Raw genomic sequence first — 18,092 nt, forward strand, 5'->3', positions numbered from 1 at the left:
ATCGAAAGTTAGTCGCCACGACTGCCAAGCAGGTTTATCTGGCAACATCGCTCTCAAGGCCCAGATGATAAATCTAAGCAAGCAAGGGAAAAGGGTGTTTCCAGCAAGAATGAGGAAGCCGCAGGCAAGAAGCGGAAAGACCCTGCTCAGGTCATGGTTAACGAAGTTACTGAGCAACGGTTTCGCGAATCACTCACTCTTTCTGATAAGGGCCCATGTTGGTATCGATAAGAGACAGGCCGTTGTTGGAAAGCGCAGATGTAGCAAGAAAAGCGCCTGCCCAGAAAGGCGAGGCTCCATTTTCGCGTGGAATGTCTGGGCGAACAAACTTTGACCAGAGGCCGAGGCTCACAATACCGAGAAGAAGGAACCCGATAAAATATAATATGACAAGCACTGATATCAGGAAAAGTGCCATACACTCCACCCCACCGGGCGCACTGAAGTGGATTGAGTCTTTGCGGGCCAGGCGGTCTGCTGCCCATTGCATCATGTTCTTCAGTCTAATATTCACGCGTAAAATCTTTGCCTTTCCATTGTTGACATCTTTCTTGTTACCGATTATTGTGATGGAAGCGACTGGTTGATTTTGATCACGATGTGTCAGGTCTGTGACAACCATGAAGCCATAGTCGTTCCATGATCCCTCGGGCTCACCAGGAGACGAAACATCCGCTGGAACCTCTCTCACTGCAGTGGTGACTTTCGCCTTGGCCGTCACTGGAGCCAAAATAATATCCTCGGTGATTTGCTCTTTTTGCATTTGCAACGTTGGCGTGCGAGGCACATTCTGCTCTCCCGTTTCCTTGTTTGAACTATGTTTCAGAGCTGAATTGAGCGACCAGGCACGTTTTAAAGAGATGAAACCGAAAATAGGAATAGCATGCCCGAGGATAAGAAGGGTGAACAGGGTGCCTTGTTGTACAGAATTTAGTATAGACAGGTTCATCTGTAAAAACGGTCAGCGATCAACATTGGTTCTCGAATAAGTAGTAACCCAGTCGTACCACGTTCAATCCCGTCCCCGTAATGGCGCTGAAACACATGAACAACCCATCAACATAGTGGAGGTCGTGGATCTGCGTTGAAGCCGTATAGAATATGATGCTGGCGATCGCAGGTATGAGGACGAAATAAGCATAGTGTAGTGTAAGTGGACTGAATCCCAAATGATCAGCCATGATCGGCATACTCAATTGGGAGTCGTCGTAATCATTGTCTGAGTCCAGGTTCAGGATACCCCAATCCATATAAGGATTATCGGACTGCATGGCCCAGCAGCAAAAAGGCCGGCCCCTGTCTGCGTGATAGTGCCTAGATCATACATCAAATACTACGTGAAGCCCCCTTCCATGAGGAATGTTGGCCTGGTATTGTCTCGGCTTGGCCGTTGTTTCTTATCTGCACCACCCGGGGATAATATCCTGCCAACGTTGCCACTTTCATTAGACATCATTAATTCGGGGTTTGTAGTGGAGTGAAAAAAAAGTTACAGTGGCTTAGCGAGTTCTAAGGGACGGCACGCTGCATTCTGTAGATGCAAGGCTCAGGTATGTGGAGGTAAACTATTCGGAACTTTTCTAGTTTCGATGGGTCTGGGCAGTTTGCCACAAGGAAATGGCCAGATCGCGCCCTCACACGATTGCCGTAACCGGAATTAATAAACCAGGTAGTTGTTACCATATATAGAAGCTATGTTAATAGGATCATCAAGTCATCCATTCTACTTTCGCGTGGATGGATCACCAGCCACCTGCATGATCACGTGGCTGGTCAGGTTGAATGAATGACAAGCATGTTACGAAAGATCATGCCATTCGAGGTTGCAGTTGCACTTGAATCAATAAGCGGTAGTCTCCCACTTCTACTCTTATGTGTCACCATTACTTTTTTGAATACCGGCCAGGCCCTACAAAATCCCTCTTACTCACGCACCAATACCTATCTTTATCAGCACAGTATCTTGTAGTAAGGGTTATTTGGTGGCCTTGCATATACTCCGGCGGCTCACAGGACACTTCAAGTCTGTTAAAGCCAGGGTACAAAACTGACTTCATGAGAAAATGTGGTGGCTGCTTCGTGCCTAGAAGTCAAGGTTCGAGCAACTTCGTGAAGAATTGGCCAGACACTACGGCTCCTCTCGTAGGAGTGCAACCCCACATTCTTCCTGGTCGGCTACCTCGGACATTTTCCATTTTCTTGGAGATCGGGACAGAATTGCCGATGATGATGTCATATCAGGGCAGTTTCTCGGTGCATTCCACACATAAAAGTTGCAGAAATGAAGCTTGAGGGCGCAATCAATGTTGCTGGAAATCAGGTAAACATTTCCAGTGCTGTCATCTGAACTCAAACACCATTTTAGAGTAGCTCCAAGAGCTGTCCATGAAGCCAACGGAATCCTGTTGAATTAAGATTTGATAAAGAGGGAGCTTTGGGAGGGATAATTCCAAGGCATCCCTTGCTTTGGTGCAGACTGGAGAGAAGAAATTCAATGGCTTCTCATCTCCTGAATTATCACGGGGCGAAGCCTTTATGACTTGGCAAAGGGTACAAAGTTTATTGACCTCTTTATTTCATCTATCTATTGCCTCCTTTCTAATGTCTCTTCTGGGCGTTGTGGTTGGGGAATGGCTTTATAGTCGCAGGATCGTCACGAGAAGGCCGTGTAATCCTCGAAAAGACCAAACTTGCCTGCCTATATCTATATCAATCGCGGCAAACCTCATCGTTTGGACGTCTAGATCAAAGGATTGCAATTTCCTTATCGATAAATGCTTGACAGCCACCAGAAACTTTACTTAAAGCACGGTGCCCTTCGTTTGTGTCATCTTCTTGACGTTGAGATCCTTCATCATTGCAACCCAGACAAAGCCCAAGACCATGATGGCAGTACCAGCAGCAAGCATTCTGGTCTGTGCGTATCCGTAAGCCAGCTGAATTCCAAGTCGCTCCGGGCTTCCGACTGGATAGGCGAGCTGTGCAGGCAAGCTGGCGTAGATTGTAGCAACCTCTGGCATCGCAGATTCTGGGAGGTAGCGCATAAGAGCCTTCTCAAAGGTGTTTGTCCAAATGACTCCAGAAATAGCACTTCCCACGGCATCACCAATACTTCCACTGACAAACAAGAAAGCGAGCACCGCAGCCACATGCTGATGATCGACGGAAGCCAGGACAGCAAGCTGAACGCAGAGAATAAAAATACCTCCAGAAATCGAGAAGAAAATCTCACACATGACAATGTATCCAATATATCCGTTCGGCTGACGGAAGTGGACCATCAGTCCCAGCGCGAAAATATAGAGCGGAACGCAAATGAACAAAATCCATCTGAAACGTCCAGTAAGGCGAATGAGATAGCCGGCGATGAACAGGAACACGAATGAAACCACACTGAAGATGTTTCCGACGTATCCAGCATCGGCCACGGAGAGGTTGTAAACAACTTGGAGGAATGACGTCAGGTAACTGGCGTAGCAGTAGTACGAGATCTGGTACGTGAAGTCCAAAAGGCATGCTCCCAAGACGGTGCGGTTGAGGAGGAAGCGATTCTTCAGGAACGGAACCGGTGCCAGGTAAACCTCATAGAGAAAGAAGAAAACGATGGACACAAAGCCAACCACAATCATTGCAATGATGTACCCAGTTTTCCACCCGTGAGGTGAGGAGCTAGCCAGGGTGAAAGGTAGAAGGAACACGACAAAGCCACCTCCGAGTAGGATGACACCAGGTACTATTCGCCGAATGAATTGTTAGCAGTCGGAAGGGTCTGGGAAACGTGATCGGGGCGACTAACGATCAAACTCGATGATAACATGCTTGATCATCTCGGCGAAACTTCGATTACTTCTGACTCTTGGGGTGACAAGGCCTTGTTTCTTGGCCTTGTTCAACTGATATGCCAACAGCGCGTAGATTGGCAAGCCCACGGCGGGGAAGATAATTGCCCAGCAACCAAAGCCCCAGCGCCAGTTGACGTTGTACAGGAACCCCTCAGCAGCTCTAGATCCCGCAAATGCAGTGATTAAACCCGGAGACGAGGTGAAGGCGAATGCCAAGCCTCGGTTTCGCAAGCTTGTCACATCAGTTGCAAGCACATCCCAGCAATAGCCGAGGCCACCAAAACCGATCGAGTAAAAGACCTAACATGCTAGCGGCGTTAGTACCCTTGGAGACTTGAGTAGTATCGCCATGGTTCCAACGTTACCTGAGCAGCACAATATGTTTCCAGATTGTAGGACGCGGCCATAAGAATCATGCCTAGGACACAGAAACCGAGCATGAGAAGGAAGCCCTCAGCACGGCCCCAGATATCCAATATTTTAGCAATGGGAATATACACCGCTCCGGTGATTGCCTTGGCGACGATGTCAATGACCGTCAGAAGTGAATGGGCCTTGAAATCGCTGGTGACATAGGGGGTCAAGCTGTAGGTAATGGAAGATTTGAATCCATTGACCAACGTGAGAATCCAGATTCTGTTAAATGGAATTTAGTGTCAGCTCTTTGCCGCAAAAGACAAAAGCAAAGAGGGCAGAATCTTACAGGATCAATATCGTGGCCAGGGATGTCTTCGACCAGGTCAAAGTCACAGCCTCGATTTTTTGCACACCGGATTGGGCGTTCTCATCAGGAGTTTTCTCGTCATGGGCGTTCACTTCATTTGCTTCTCCCGTATATCCAGCCCCGTACTCTTTGTTGTCGCCGGCCTTCGCCTCCATGGCAACCGGGGTGTTCGGGTCTTCGACCCTGGAGTCCTCCAGGTCATTGGTCTTCGAACCGACCAAATGGTTGACTTTGCCCAAGATTGTCATTTCTGCTTGACTGGCAAAAGGGAAAAGTGAATTGCTTGCGACCCGAACAGAATCGAGGGGAAGGGTCGAATATTTAACCCAGCCCGAGGTGGTGTGAACGGACACTTTTAGGTACTAGCGCCTACTAGAGGTGCTACGAGACTTCGGAGGCGACGATCGCAAGTTAATTTTTCTCCAACAATTGTACTAGGTAACGGACCGTAAGGACAGAGCCAGTCACCGACCTAGACGTACCACCTAATTTGCGTTACGGCACGATACGGGCAGCCGGGGCTCTTAATTACGCCTAGCTCCGCGTGGAAGAACACCAATCCGAACCTACAATCTATATTGCCCAGACTTTTGGCCCCAGTCCCGTCAAATTACTAACAATGGCTTTAGCGTAGTTCGTCCTGTCTAGCTGATATCTTGATGTTTTTCGGCACCGACATTTCCGCTGCAGGCCGTGCCAGGTGTGCCTATCTGGGCATCGTTCAACTTGGCGACCGCCCTAAGCGAGCCTCAAGACTTCCTGGTCAAGATGATACGTTGTTAGAATAACGACCAAAGCATACGGTTCGCGCCCGTGGCGCCACAAATACTGAGTGGCCGGCAGGCTGTGATATGATCCCGGAAGTGGAAACCTTACAGCAGCCACCTTGGATGGGTCGGCAATTTTTTCTACAAAGAGGCTTTTTATTGACTATCAACTGAAACCATTCCAGATACCACAAATAAGCTCAATACAGGCAGCAATATCGTATAGGCGGCGAATTATTGCCGTCCAGAAACCGACGAGACCCAATCCTCCTTGGTAATCGAGTACCGCATCTCACCCTCCTCGATGCCCGGAGGTGGCGTAGGGTAATCGTTGAAAAAGGTAGCAGCGTGCTTCAATCCACAAGATTCCATAGCAGCCCTAGAAGCCGCGTTCACAGTCATAGTCTCACCACTCGCCTCCACGACACCCAAATCCTGGAAAGCGTGCCGTAAGAGCTCGCAGCCGCCTTCCTTGGCGTATCCTTGTCTCCAGAACTTCGGCGAGAGCCGGAAGCCGAAGTCAGCTTCCTCCTTACTAAACTTCGTAGGGTTGTCGGCGATGGGTCTCGGCGCCAGTATCCACCATCCAACAAACTCGCCCCCTGCAAACCCGACCCAAGTTCCGAAACCGGGGACATATGTCGCCTGCTGGAGGAGCCACTGGTGGACCTGGAGCGCTTGGTCTTTGGTAAACGGGACTCCGAAGGCGACGTACTTCATGACCTTTGGGTCCATGTCCAGCTGGATGGTCAAATCGAGGTGCTCGGGACCGAGAGGCACTAGCTCGAGGCGTGTCGTGCGCAGACTTGTCTGGGCCTTGATGGTCATGTTGTCGGGGGCTATAAGGACTTGGTGGAGTGAGGAGTTCGCGTTTTAGTGAGTAGGCTCAAATTTTCGGAGGGTTGTCTAAGTCAAGGCTAGGATGCTACCCTCCTTATATGCGTAAACGCTGCTACCTAGGGGGCGGGAACACAGCAACAGGGTTCCAAGATTAGCCATGTTGAGACGATCATTTCGTCGTAATTTAATGGAGAGAAATAACCCCGAAGGGATCCAATTTACCGTCACATCTCTGTTATTTTGGGAGCAGCAGCGATATTTCTAGCATGGGAAGTAACCTGACCCGCTTCTCTCGCTCATAGGTTTCTATCAACGGCGAGCTTAGTTGCCTTTCTCTGCTGGCGTTTTCTCATGCGTATGGTCAGGGACCATTAACACAGCCTTCTCCCTTTACTTTGGGTTATAGCTGAATTTCTGTTTGTTAAGTTTAGTGATGCGCTTACTCGATCACAGGTTGTCCTATTCAATGACCCCCAGAAGAATATTGTACTTAGTAGGCATCGTGGCTCCTATAAGAGAAGGAAAAAAGATAGCCGAGACTCTTCAAAGATTTGGATCCCATGGGATGGGGTTTTTTTCGCACACCAGGTACGGTCTAAGATCCTAGACAAAGGATTATGGATAAACCTAAGCACTGTGATGCCAAGCGTATGGTATCCCACGTTCCAGTGAAGTTTCTGTTTATCATGTTCGCTCGATTTAATGCTTGATTTCACATTCAAATCTTCAGTCTGCGAGTTAAGTCGGCCCAGAAACCACTATCTACCTAGGTACCAATGTTGACAATTCAGGAGACACTAAATAATGTCGAGTACTACCGAGGTCGATACAAATAATAGCTATCATGGCGACTAGGCTGCTGTATTCTGGGACAATATGAAGTCGCAAGACCCTGCACATCCATCACCATCCACAGTGGGGCTCAGGATCTACTGAGAGAGGTTAGTAGTCGGATGCACCGCTCCATGTATTCAAATGGGAGAATTCAACGAGCAAGTGGGGCGACAAAAAACTTTCCAAGATCTAGATGCGCGCTGTGAGAGGAAGGATTCCGACCCTGGTCGAATCAGCCAATCTTCACGCAAAACCGTTGTGGTTTTCAGCCACCTAGAGACGATCTCTACTTCATTAAGCAAAAAGACTCCCCCTTTTTACCATACAGTTAGTCCGTATATTCCGTACCAGACGGTATCCAGTGTATTGAGAATACTAGGGTGCGGATCAGATTAGATTAGTTGGGTAAGATCGGCGCGGACCGGGTAACTCCGAGGCGTACACATGACGGAAACTAGGCCTATTCTGTCAAGCCTGCCGCTGGTTCCCAACGGATCCCGGGCTGCTTGGTGTAAGGGGCCCGAGATGTCTTTTTCTTGGGTTTGGGTCTGTTGCCTAGGCGCCAAGTCTGGTAAGAGGATAGAGTGGGTTTAATGCCATACCAGAACGGCATTCTTCACAAGCGAGGCTTGAGGGATTTTTCTAGGCAGTCAACTTGAGTATCCCTTTAAAGCAGTAACACATGGTAGTATCTGGTCGTACAATATGGTCCTTCTAGTGTGTTCCTCTTATGTCATAAGAAATGACGGTGGATACAGAAAGTACCTGTCAAATCTATCGAATCCTTCTTGCAATAACCTCATGGCAAAGCGACATTATGCAACTCAGTGAAGGAAATAAGAAGAGCAGGCAAAAAGAAACATGGGCGTGGCACAGCTTCAGACTTCATCTATATCTCTCATTTCTAAGTTTGGCACATCTAATGATCGGCTTATGTATAAATTCTTCTCAAGAAATTTCCCCGTTACCGAGCAAGGGCCAGTCCTCAAAAAATGTGGTCAAGCTTCGGCTTATCGAACAAGCCATCACACTTGTGTGTTCCTCACCCTCATATGGATTAAACGAGAGAGTATGCAGTTGTGCGCAATCTCGCAGCATCTTGCAGAGGTCGAGCACATTGTCACCCATTCTCAAGTCTGCAGCAAGCTGCTTTCTCGCTTCATAGTGATCAAGCGGTTCGTTGTTCCATTGGGGCGGATGCTGCTCAAAGGAGCCGAAGGAAAGCATGAGAGTCGGCGGTCGCCTCTCTGAGGCCTTCTTCTTCTCTAAGAAAGACTTCGCGGAATGCAATATGCATCGACTATTCCACCAGATCGACGGACTGCTGGCCATATACCCATCAAATGAATGAGGGCGTGTGAACAGTGCGTGTAGAGCAAACAATCCTCCGTATGAATGGCCGTAGAGTGCTTCTCTAGAGCAAGAAAGCCGCGGGAATCGAGCTTTCACAGCGGGGCGAACATTATTTTCGATGAAATCGAGAAACAGATCCGCACCGCCGTATCCAGGTATTGTGCTTTCAGTCGGCGGGGTGAGGTCGAAGCTACGACGGCGCGCGTCGTACAGTTTATTCGTCAGGGGGTATCCGATCGCGACAACAATGCCTCCTCCCGCGAAATGCGATGAAGCAGCACGGCGCCAGGCAACTTCCGTCGCGGTCAGGAAGAGAGCATTACCGTCAACGATGTAACTAGATTCAGTTAGAGGACATCCTTAGGGGGACCCGAGCAGAAACTCACATGATTGGAAGCTGTCCGCGATCGGACGTGCCATCATCCTGCCAATGTAACGGCCAAGATAACTGGATCAGGTATTGTTCACCCCTGTCGTTGTCCAGAACAAACTGCTCCGAGTTAGGAAGCGCGATTGCCGCTGCCTTGTCACTCATCATGGTGTATCTGCGACACGGACTTTGCGAGGTCGTAGATAAAATCCGTGGGTGGTGAAAGTGTGATGAAGGGGAAAGTTGTCTCCGCTGACTGGGGCCAAGGACCGGCCGGGCGGAAAGCTCCAAAAAGGGAGGCTATGGTCGAGAAAACCGGCCCACTTGGCTTGGAAAATTGCGCAGAGTGCAACCATCGGATTTGAACCGAGCCAGGTCGCCCAGGAGTCGATCGTTGCCTAAATTGAGTGGCACTGGTGAACTTTACGGTTCGGTCAGATTACCCGCTGATTATCGATCAGATTAGATGATCGCTTCCCGAGGTCCCGATGGACCCCGGGAACCTTGGATTCTCACCGCGACGTATTTTTGCCAAAGTTTATGCCACCCCAGGGGAGAGGTGGGTGGTCTTAAACGGAAGGGGTTCTGTAACCTAGTGCGAGTGATAGGTGGTCGACGCATATCGAGGACAAAAATAGAGCCCAATTGTGACAAAAATATATCGCGGGATGTCGAAAACAGAAAGCAAAGGCGAAGATAAATTCGTAATTAATGCCTCATTTTGAGGTAATTGACGGTGACTGGGCAATTTAGCCCAGGTGTCTGGGCCCCGGAAACACGAGCTGTGGAGAAAGGAAAAGCGGGCGGGTGCTACCTTCACTTTCCAGAGGCAACCCCACCTTTAAAATCAGATAAGGAGGTACGGCAGCAATGGTCAATTTTGATCCAGCCCCTGGCCTCTAGGGTATTTGTCGATAGTGTGTGACAAAGCCGGAAAAACTGGTCGTGGCTTGTGGCTCAGGCTACCCAATGCGTTTTAGTCCTTCAAAAAAAGGGGAATTTTCTTTCGCGAAAGTCGGATCTAATCTGATAATGATTGCACCATCACAATCCCCAGTCAGCAGATTCTTTTCAAGGAACCTTAGCCAAGTCAGCAGGTTCAGGGTCCCTGGTCTGCAACGCATGGACCCACGCGTCCAATACGGTCCTGTAATTTTAAAATACGTGACGTTACTAGATCAAACCCTAATAAGGTGGTTAGGCCGCCAATACATCGCTTCTGCATCCCGGTCCCTTGGCAGAAGCTGGACAATCGGAAAGAATTATCTCGGATCTGATAATTTGACAGTCTCGGTTGGAATCCGATCCGAGGTCGGCCCACCCCGTCAGGAAAAAGAGGATCGGGTTAGACGTCCTGATCCATGTGGTTGGCTTCTGCGGACAGAATTGCTGTGAACTGGGAATACCCACTTCATATCCCTGCAACTGGTGTCTGGCTATTCGGTATCGCTGCCACTGACAGAGCAGAAGATCTAGGACACCATGGCTACTGCGTCTGAGACGTCTACAGACGCAAAGATGGCATCCAAGCCGAGTGTGAGTTACGGTGTCGAATTATCTTTGCATGATATGCTGAAGCTCACAAATCTTCCATAAACAGATCTGGCACAGGGCCACTACTTTCGGTCGATTGCTAGTCTACGGAAACCCCTCGTCTTCAGACCTCGTCATCCTCCTCATTGGGTTCATATCCTCGGTTGCCTCTGGCGTTCCATTCCCCATAATGTCGATTGTTTTCGGACAGCTTGTCGACGGACTCAACTCGGCAACTTGCGGGGTTAAGAACTCCACCGCCGAGTCGTACCAGTCGGGGATCAATAGCAAGATCCTGATGATCGTATACGTCGGTATCGCCTACTTCGCCTTGATCTACATCTACTCGCTTTGCTGGAATCTTTCAGGTGAGCGGCTGGCACAGCGCCTGCGAGAGAAATACTTCAGAGCTATCCTACGCCAGGATGCGGCGTTCTTCGATAATTTGCCAGCTGGGGAGGTGTCTGCGCGGATTACTGGACAAATATCTGTTGTGCAGCAAGGTGCAAATGAAAAGGTTGGCATTGTGATCAATAGTGTCTCTTTCTTTATCGCTGCCTATGTGGTGGCGTTTATAAAGGACCCTAAGCTTGCTGGTATACTGGTCTCACTCACCCCAGCATACCTCTTGATGGCATTGGGTGGTGGATACTTTGTGCAGAAGTTTTTTGCACAGGCAATGGAGGGCACGACCAAGGCATCGTCTGTTGCACTGGAAGCCTTTTCCAACACAATGATCGTCCATGCCTTTTCAGCGAATGCTCGTCTCGAGGAGAAATTCGTCGAAGTTTTGAATCCAACCCTTGCAGCTGGAGTGTGGAAATCAATCGCCATGGCGAGTCAAGCAGGGCTGTTATATTTTATCGCTTTCTCAGCGAATGGTATTGCCTTTTGGCAAGGATCCCGGCAAATAGCCGACGCCGTTGAATCGGATGGTGGTATTTCGGTCGGCCATATCTTCACTGTCATTCTTATTCTTGTGGATGGTACGTCGAAGTTTCTACACCACAATTTGTGAGCGTGAAAATGAGCTAATATTTATTATCAGCGTCTCTTATCCTCAGCCAAGCTGCCCCTTTCCTAAAAAGCTTCGACGCCGCCGCCGTGGCGTTCCGCAAATTGGAGTCCGATATCGAGCACCCATCAGCCATTGATGGTACTTCTGAAAAAACTGGCCATGTGCTACCAGAAGTGACAGGAACCATCGAGCTACGCAATGTATCATTCACTTTTTCGTCCCGTCCAGACAAGCCCGTGCTGCAGAACCTATCTTTGACCTGCCCAGCCGGCCAACAGACAGCCATCGTTGGCCTTTCAGGCAGTGGAAAATCCACGGTCGCTGGGCTGATCGCTCGGTTCTACGACGTGGACGATGGAACTGTTCTTTTGGATGGGCATGATGTGAAAGACCTCAATGTGCGATCTGTCCGAAGCTATATCAGTCTCGTACAACAGGAGCCTTACCTCCTGGATCGGTCTATTTTGGAGAACATAGCCCTGGGACTCGTCAACTCACCCAAGCATGAGCATTTGCGTACATTACTGATGAGCAACTCCCTGGCTGAGATTGCAACAGCAGTCCGAGACGGTCAAGACTTGGTTACAGCCTCATTAGCAAACAGCCCTGACGCCCGAGAGATCGTGGAATTAGTGCTTAATGCTGCTCTGCTGGCCGATGCAAACGGATTCATCGAGCGACTGGAGGAAGGATATGGAACGCTTGTTGGATCCAAGGGAAACCTCATCAGTGGTGGCCAGAAACAGCGTATCTCACTGGCGCGTGCTTTGGTGAAAGATCCGCGAATTCTCATTCTCGACGAGGCTACTGCTTCACTCGACTCGGCAACAGAGGCACGTATCCAACTGGCTTTGGAGAACGTGGCAGCTGGTCGAACTGTCATTACTATTGCGCACCGGCTCTCGACTATCAAAAATGCCGACAATATCATCGTCATGCGACAGGGTAGACTGGTTGAGCAAGGGACGCACCATAATCTTATCGAGGCTAATGGAGCATATGCCGAGCTTGTTCGTCTCCAAAACCTCAATGTCCACGGCGGTGAAAGTGGGGATACCGACGGTGTCTCGTCTAGCTCTGGCTCCTCCACACAAGAGTTCCACGAAAAGACAGGTGCTCGTGAAACAGAGGTCGTGGATGATATCACGGAGGGAGGCAATGCTGCTCTGCCCGAGAAGGAGGCCCCGGGAAAAGAATCCGAGCAACAGCGGAGTTTTGCATCGACCATACGCTCCATGGGCTCGCTCTTCCGACCGTACTCATTTGTTCTAATCCTGGCCATCACCGGAGCGGTGGTCATCGGTGGCACATATTGTGGTTCAGCCGTGATCTTCGGTAACGTCGTGGGGAAACTGAGTGGCTGCGATGAACCTGACTCCATCCGCCACGCCGGATCTCTATTTGGACTCATGTTTTTTGTTCTGGCCATTGTCGAGTTTTTTGCTAATTTCCTTAGCTGGTCGCTCTTTGGCTGGATAGCAGAACAAGTCATTTACAAAGTGCGAGTACTATCATTGCGATCGATTCTCGAACAAGATCTGGCATGGCACGAGTCGAAAGACCGCAATCCTTCGCTACTACTCTCGCTGGTGACCCAGGATAGCAACGCATTGGGAGGTCTGACCGGCTCCGTGGTTTGTACCATAATTTCGATCCTCGTCAGTCTCGTGGCGACGATCACCATGACACACATCATTGCCTGGAAGATTGCCCTGGTATGTCTATCGGTGGTTCCATTGCTGCTTGGTGCTGGGTGGATGCGTCTCACCACGTTGGCCGACTTCGAGGAGCGTCATTTGGAAGCGTTTGCCAATGCCAATGCCATTACAATAGAGGCCGTCAATTCAATCAAGACGGTGATGTCGCTTTCGTTGGAACACGAAGTTCTCGTCACATACCGTCGGTCGCTGCAAGGACCGATGCGCCAAATTGCCAGGCACAGTGCGTGGGCGAACTTGTGGCTGGCCGTCGGCTATGGACTCAGCAACTTCCTCTATGCACTGGCGTATTGGTGGGGGTCGAAGCAGATCATCGCGGGCGAGTATACACAAACCCAATTCTTCATTGTGCAGCTGGCTCTGCTCGTGAGCTCACAACTTTGGGGCCAGATGTTCGCTCTGGTGCCGGAAGTCTCGCGCGCATTCCATGCCACTCGGCGGCTCTTGAACCTGCTCGAAATTGGGTCGACCAAGCAGCTTTCAGCACCTCTCACGCTACTTGGTGATATCGAGGCCATTGCGCCCGCCCAAGAGAAGGCCATTTCGTCATCCACTGGCGGCATCAGCGTTTCCTTCAAGCAAGTTGAATTTTCGTATCCTGCACGACCGGACACTCGGGTGCTTCATGGCCTTGATCTGAACATTAAACCTGGGCAATTCGCCGCACTCGTCGGACCGAGTGGTGCAGGAAAGTCTACAATAATTTCACTCGTTGAGCGGCTTTATAAGCCAGATTCTGGTTCAATCGAAGTTGATGGCCACAGAATTGCATACAGCGATGGTTCATTCCGTCACGAGATCGCCTACGTCCCGCAACAGAGCGTCATGTTTGACGGAACAATCAGATTCAACCTGACCATCGGCGCTAGACCTGGACAAAAAGTGACACAAGACGCGCTTGAAGAAGCATGCAAAATAGCCAATATCCATGACACGATCATGCAGATGCCTGATGGATATGACTCTTCATGTGGGTCAAATGGCGACAGGTTGTCGGGGGGTCAGAAGCAGCGGCTAGCGATCGCGCGAGCACTCATCCGAAAGCCCAAGCTCTTGCTGTTGGACGAGTCGACGAGTGCCCTTGATGCGGAATCGGAGCGGTTGTTGCAAAATGGACTTGAGAAGGCAGCGAAAAACATGACAGTCATCGCTATCGCGCATCGATTGTATACGATCCGTAAGGCGGATGTGATTTTTCTCATTGAGAATGGCCGTTGCGTTGATCAAGGGACTCATGCGCAGCTTATCGAGCGCAGTGAGAGTTATCGTATCAATGCGCTGAACCAGGCGGTGGATGGGTGATTGCTCTTAATGTTTTGTGGCCGATATGTGGTTGTGTATGTTGGAAAATAATATTTGGATGCCCAGATGGCTCCTCCCCCTCCCCGACCTCGGACGAGAACGCTTGTTATGACTCCGGCGAGAATGCTCCGCGTTTGAGTGATGGGAAAAGGTGGAAGTTCTTTAAAACTTGCATGTCCCGTCTGTGCTTTAGTGGTCAAGGATACATGATCCCAGACTTTTGTTATAGATTATCCCTACTTCAACAATCATCTTCCGGATTTATCGCTCTCGGCGAAATTACTCCCTTCATTCAACGAGGATCAAATAGAATAATACTTTTGAATTTCTACCAGACGGGTCTGGTTCATAGATGTCCTATTATGATGTAGGGTACCGTACGAAGCCCAGAAGTGCGCTTCGACGATGACTAGAGTCGATTGTGACTTTGTAAAGGCCATGTCTGCGAGCTGACGCAGTTTTGTATCTTTGAACGACGTTTGATCCATGGGTTCAGCGCCGCGGAAGTCCCGAGCAACTGTCTGGAGGCACCCAAGGAGCAGGTGTATTGGAATAAGCCTGCTTACGAGGACTGCAGTCGCGGGTCTTCTAACCTCGGGTCTAATCTGACGGACACTCGAGGTCTCGGCTGTCTGGAGTTGGCACCGACGACGCCTCTGCGTCTATTGACCATGTGTCCGGTTCGGTGGACAGGGCGATCGCATTTCGCGAAGGTATGGGTTTCTAACCGGAGGCCGTAACAGGTTGTCCGGGTCGACCAGGAGATTTCAAGAAAAGAATGCACGACACCATGTGTAACCTCATCTCACAACATATTCGATATCCTCAAAAGGAGTAGCACGAGCCTTGGAGCCATTGCTCGTATCAAGAGATGACGCAGGGTGATTGATATCCGAATCGATGCGGGTAGGGTCAACGAAAGAGGGGTATCGGCCACGCTCAGTATTAGTTCGCCAGAGATGTTGATGAGCAACCTTGACCAGTTTACCCAAGACAGCGATTTCCAGCTTGAGCTTGATGCTATACAACGTAGCCTTGAGGGTCGTCTGGTAGATATAGAAGTTCATGAACTCGATGATCATGAGCGCGATATCCATCAAGATACAAGCGACGTTGACAGCGAGCAGCTGTAAAATAGTCTTCCGAATACTCTGGTCCTCACTCATCTGCAGAATGCGATTCGTCTCCCACATATACAGACTGGAGATGATAACTTCCTGAATACAGAATCCAGTAAGCTGGAGTTTCTCCATGACATTGTATCCCTCGATCGTCGCGTAGGACCCGACGAAATTGGCAGCGTAAGTGAGCACCGTGGTCGGGACGTGCAAGAGGAAGATATTCATAATAATCATGCCCTTGACCAAACGCAGAACGCGCGGGTTCTCGAGCACTAAATGGAGGCGGGAGTATAACACGAACGACTGGCCGGTAACCATAGTCCACCAGCCCACAGTGAGCAAAGTAATCGGGAGCCAAGTGGCCGAAGTAAGATCGAAAAATTTGAGTAAATAGCCGATCGCGTAAGGTAGAATGCCGACCGACGCGATCAGCATACTCCAGAAGTAGGGTCCTCGGTAGCGTTTGAAGGTCATGAAAATGAGCACGATCAGCTCGAGTACATTGTAGCACGCAAGGGCGATGAAGGTCGCGATGGTGATGCGCACCCCGATGCTGTTCCCGGTGTAACTGCCGGTGATCCAGTTACCGGGACTGCCATCGCTGGTTGTGGACATTTCATCGGGTGGTGGCGATGTCGAGGGAAAAGCGACACCCAGAATGAGTTTTTTCGCGGGGTTCGGGAGGGGACTTGGTCCCGTCCCTTGGAAATAATAATAACAAAAAAGTCAAAGGGAGTTGACCCACCTCGTCATAGTCTTCCGGAGAGGGGGACTCGGACCTCGATCTTTTTAAGCTTATTCGCGATGGTGATGATTTGCAGGGGGGTTGGTTGACTTCCAGATCTGATACTGATAGGGCCAATGTTGAGATTGTCTACAAAACCGTGGCAGTTCCTGCCCGTCATGTTTTGGCCCCCATTTTGGAGTCGCGCCCAGCTGGTCTCCTTTGTATTTCTTGGCGGCGATCGCTTTGACACCATTCAAAGGTGATATGTATTATTATGTGCTATAGCTAAAACCTATTGACCCGGCCACATTAGAGCGCAGGAGTGTCCGCCAAGATATACTCGTTCATCCTGTATGACATATCAGCACGGACTCCTTGCATGACGTTGGAAAACAGAACTTACCCCTCGGGATAACGAAGACCAGGGACTTCTGTGCGCTTAGCAAGCTCGCGAATCTCCTGTACTTCCTTGTCACTGAGCTTGAGCAGGGCCGCGGCGGCATTCTCATCCATTCGTGTGGTCGACTTGGTTCCAGGGATGGGGATAATATCGGATCCTTGCGCCAGCACCCACGCGAGAGAAACCTGTGCGGGAGTGCTGTTATGGGCCTTGGCGATCTCCTGCAATCCCTTCACCAGCTGCAAAATCTTGGGGAAATTCTCCTGAGAGTACCTGGGCAGGAGGCGGCGGAAGTCGCCCTCTGCGAAATCGGCGGGTGATTGGTACTGGCCGGACAGGATACCGCGTCCAATGGGACTATAGGCAATAACGGCAATTCCTAGTTCGCGACAGGTGTTCAGCAGGTCGGTGGTGTCGCTTTCAATGTCCAGGGTGAATGGACTATATTCCACCTGGTAGGCGCTGATAGGGTGGACAGCGTGGGCGCGACGCAGAGTTGCGGCGGAGCACTCGGACAATCCAAGATACTTGATCTTTCCCTGGCTGTTTATACTGTTAGTGAACCTGACTTTTGTGACGACCAAGAAACACCAACTTCTTAAGATCAACCATAGCCTTGACGGTCTTTTCAATGGGAGTCTTTCCATCCACACGGTGGCAGTAGTATAGATCAATTGTATCAATGCCGAGTCGCTTCAGGCTCTTGTCACAAGCGACCTTGACGTACTCCGGGTCGGAACGAATCCTCATGCCCGTGGCATTGCGCTGGACGGCGAACTTGGTAGCGAGGAAGATATCGCTTCGCTTGCCAGATCGCTTGAACCACTCGCCGACAATGTCCTCACTGTCGGCGTACATATCGGCGGTATCCCAGAATCGCTGACCAGTGGCATGGGCGTGGTCCAGGAAAGCCATCGTCTCTTCGAGGGGGCCTGCCTTTCCGTAGCTACCGCCGATACTCATGAGGCCGAGCCCCATGGCGCTGACTTGAGGGCCATCCTGGCCGAGGGTTCGAGTAGGAAGAGACATATTGAGATAATTGGAATTGTGCTTGAGGAGACGCTATTGAAAGAAGGTAGCTTGTGGTGAAAGACGGGTTCCTCGGCATGATCTTGCCTTTATACACCTTTGCTCAGAGTGATTCAATCGAGCGGATTTAACGTCGGGGTTAACCGTTAACAGAGCCAATCAGACGTGGTAGACTCTGGGAAATACACTTCTACATCGCTTGGAGTCCACTTTGAACCGCGACATCCAATAACAACTCACCCAGTCGAGCGGACCAGGCCGTAAGAAGCCAATTGCTGACTTGTAACTCCGTGCTTCCTTTGATACCTGTAATCATGCTATTCGACTCGGGGTTAAGGCCCGTGGATGATTCCCACAGCATGTACGTTCAACGCATAGCGATTCACATTTCAGCAATAGAACAAGGCCATCCATTACAGTGGCACCACAAAAGTCTCCGACCCCCTACAGACCGCCTTTCGCCGGTCTAAGCTTGGCTAACATCTCTAATACTTGTTAAACTAACTATTTGGCT

The 18,092-nt window shown here is 50.0% G+C and overlaps 7 protein-coding genes across 7 annotated transcripts; 1 reads left to right on the plus strand and 6 right to left on the minus strand.

Annotated features, from left to right (window-relative positions):
- Positions 1-193: 193 nt before the first annotated feature.
- On the minus strand, positions 194-1,271 carry N7498_006322 (uncharacterized protein; the record flags this gene model as incomplete). Its single annotated transcript, XM_058453384.1, has 2 exons — positions 194-949; positions 1,008-1,271. The coding sequence occupies 2 exons, from the start codon at positions 1,269-1,271 to the stop codon at positions 194-196; spliced, it is 1,020 nt and encodes a 339-aa protein (XP_058307575.1).
- Positions 1,272-2,801: 1,530 nt separating this feature from the next.
- On the minus strand, positions 2,802-4,814 carry mirB (uncharacterized protein; the record flags this gene model as incomplete). The annotated part of the gene is made up of 4 exons (XM_058453385.1): positions 2,802-3,733; positions 3,797-4,142; positions 4,208-4,478; positions 4,546-4,814. The coding sequence occupies 4 exons, from the start codon at positions 4,812-4,814 to the stop codon at positions 2,802-2,804; spliced, it is 1,818 nt and encodes a 605-aa protein (XP_058307576.1).
- Positions 4,815-5,567: 753 nt separating this feature from the next.
- Positions 5,568-6,161, minus strand: N7498_006324 (GNAT family N-acetyltransferase; the record flags this gene model as incomplete). The annotated part of the gene is made up of 1 exon (XM_058453386.1): positions 5,568-6,161. One exon carries the CDS (start codon positions 6,159-6,161, stop codon positions 5,568-5,570), a length of 594 nt encoding a protein of 197 aa, XP_058307577.1.
- Positions 6,162-7,955: 1,794 nt separating this feature from the next.
- On the minus strand, positions 7,956-8,898 carry N7498_006325 (alpha/beta hydrolase; the record flags this gene model as incomplete). Its single annotated transcript, XM_058453387.1, has 2 exons — positions 7,956-8,697; positions 8,747-8,898. The coding sequence occupies 2 exons, from the start codon at positions 8,896-8,898 to the stop codon at positions 7,956-7,958; spliced, it is 894 nt and encodes a 297-aa protein (XP_058307578.1).
- Positions 8,899-10,240: 1,342 nt separating this feature from the next.
- On the plus strand, positions 10,241-14,301 carry N7498_006326 (ABC transporter ATP-binding protein; the record flags this gene model as incomplete). Its single annotated transcript, XM_058453388.1, has 3 exons — positions 10,241-10,266; positions 10,309-11,249; positions 11,312-14,301. Coding segments are annotated over 3 exons (3,957 nt in total), but the record flags the coding sequence as incomplete, so codon positions are not given.
- An 800-nt stretch (positions 14,302-15,101) lies between these two features.
- N7498_006327 (uncharacterized protein) lies at positions 15,102-16,037 on the minus strand (the record flags this gene model as incomplete). Its single annotated transcript, XM_058453389.1, has 1 exon — positions 15,102-16,037. The coding sequence occupies one exon, from the start codon at positions 16,035-16,037 to the stop codon at positions 15,102-15,104; it is 936 nt and encodes a 311-aa protein (XP_058307580.1).
- A 421-nt stretch (positions 16,038-16,458) lies between these two features.
- N7498_006328 (NADP-dependent oxidoreductase domain-containing protein) lies at positions 16,459-17,578 on the minus strand (the record flags this gene model as incomplete). The annotated part of the gene is made up of 3 exons (XM_058453390.1): positions 16,459-16,498; positions 16,553-17,092; positions 17,145-17,578. The coding sequence occupies 3 exons, from the start codon at positions 17,576-17,578 to the stop codon at positions 16,459-16,461; spliced, it is 1,014 nt and encodes a 337-aa protein (XP_058307581.1).
- Positions 17,579-18,092: the final 514 nt, after the last annotated feature.

Source organism: Penicillium cinerascens, assembly GCF_028974065.1.
Source record: "Penicillium cinerascens strain IBT 15544 chromosome Unknown contig_6_segment0_segment0, whole genome shotgun sequence".
NCBI lineage: Eukaryota > Fungi > Ascomycota > Eurotiomycetes > Eurotiales > Aspergillaceae > Penicillium > Penicillium cinerascens.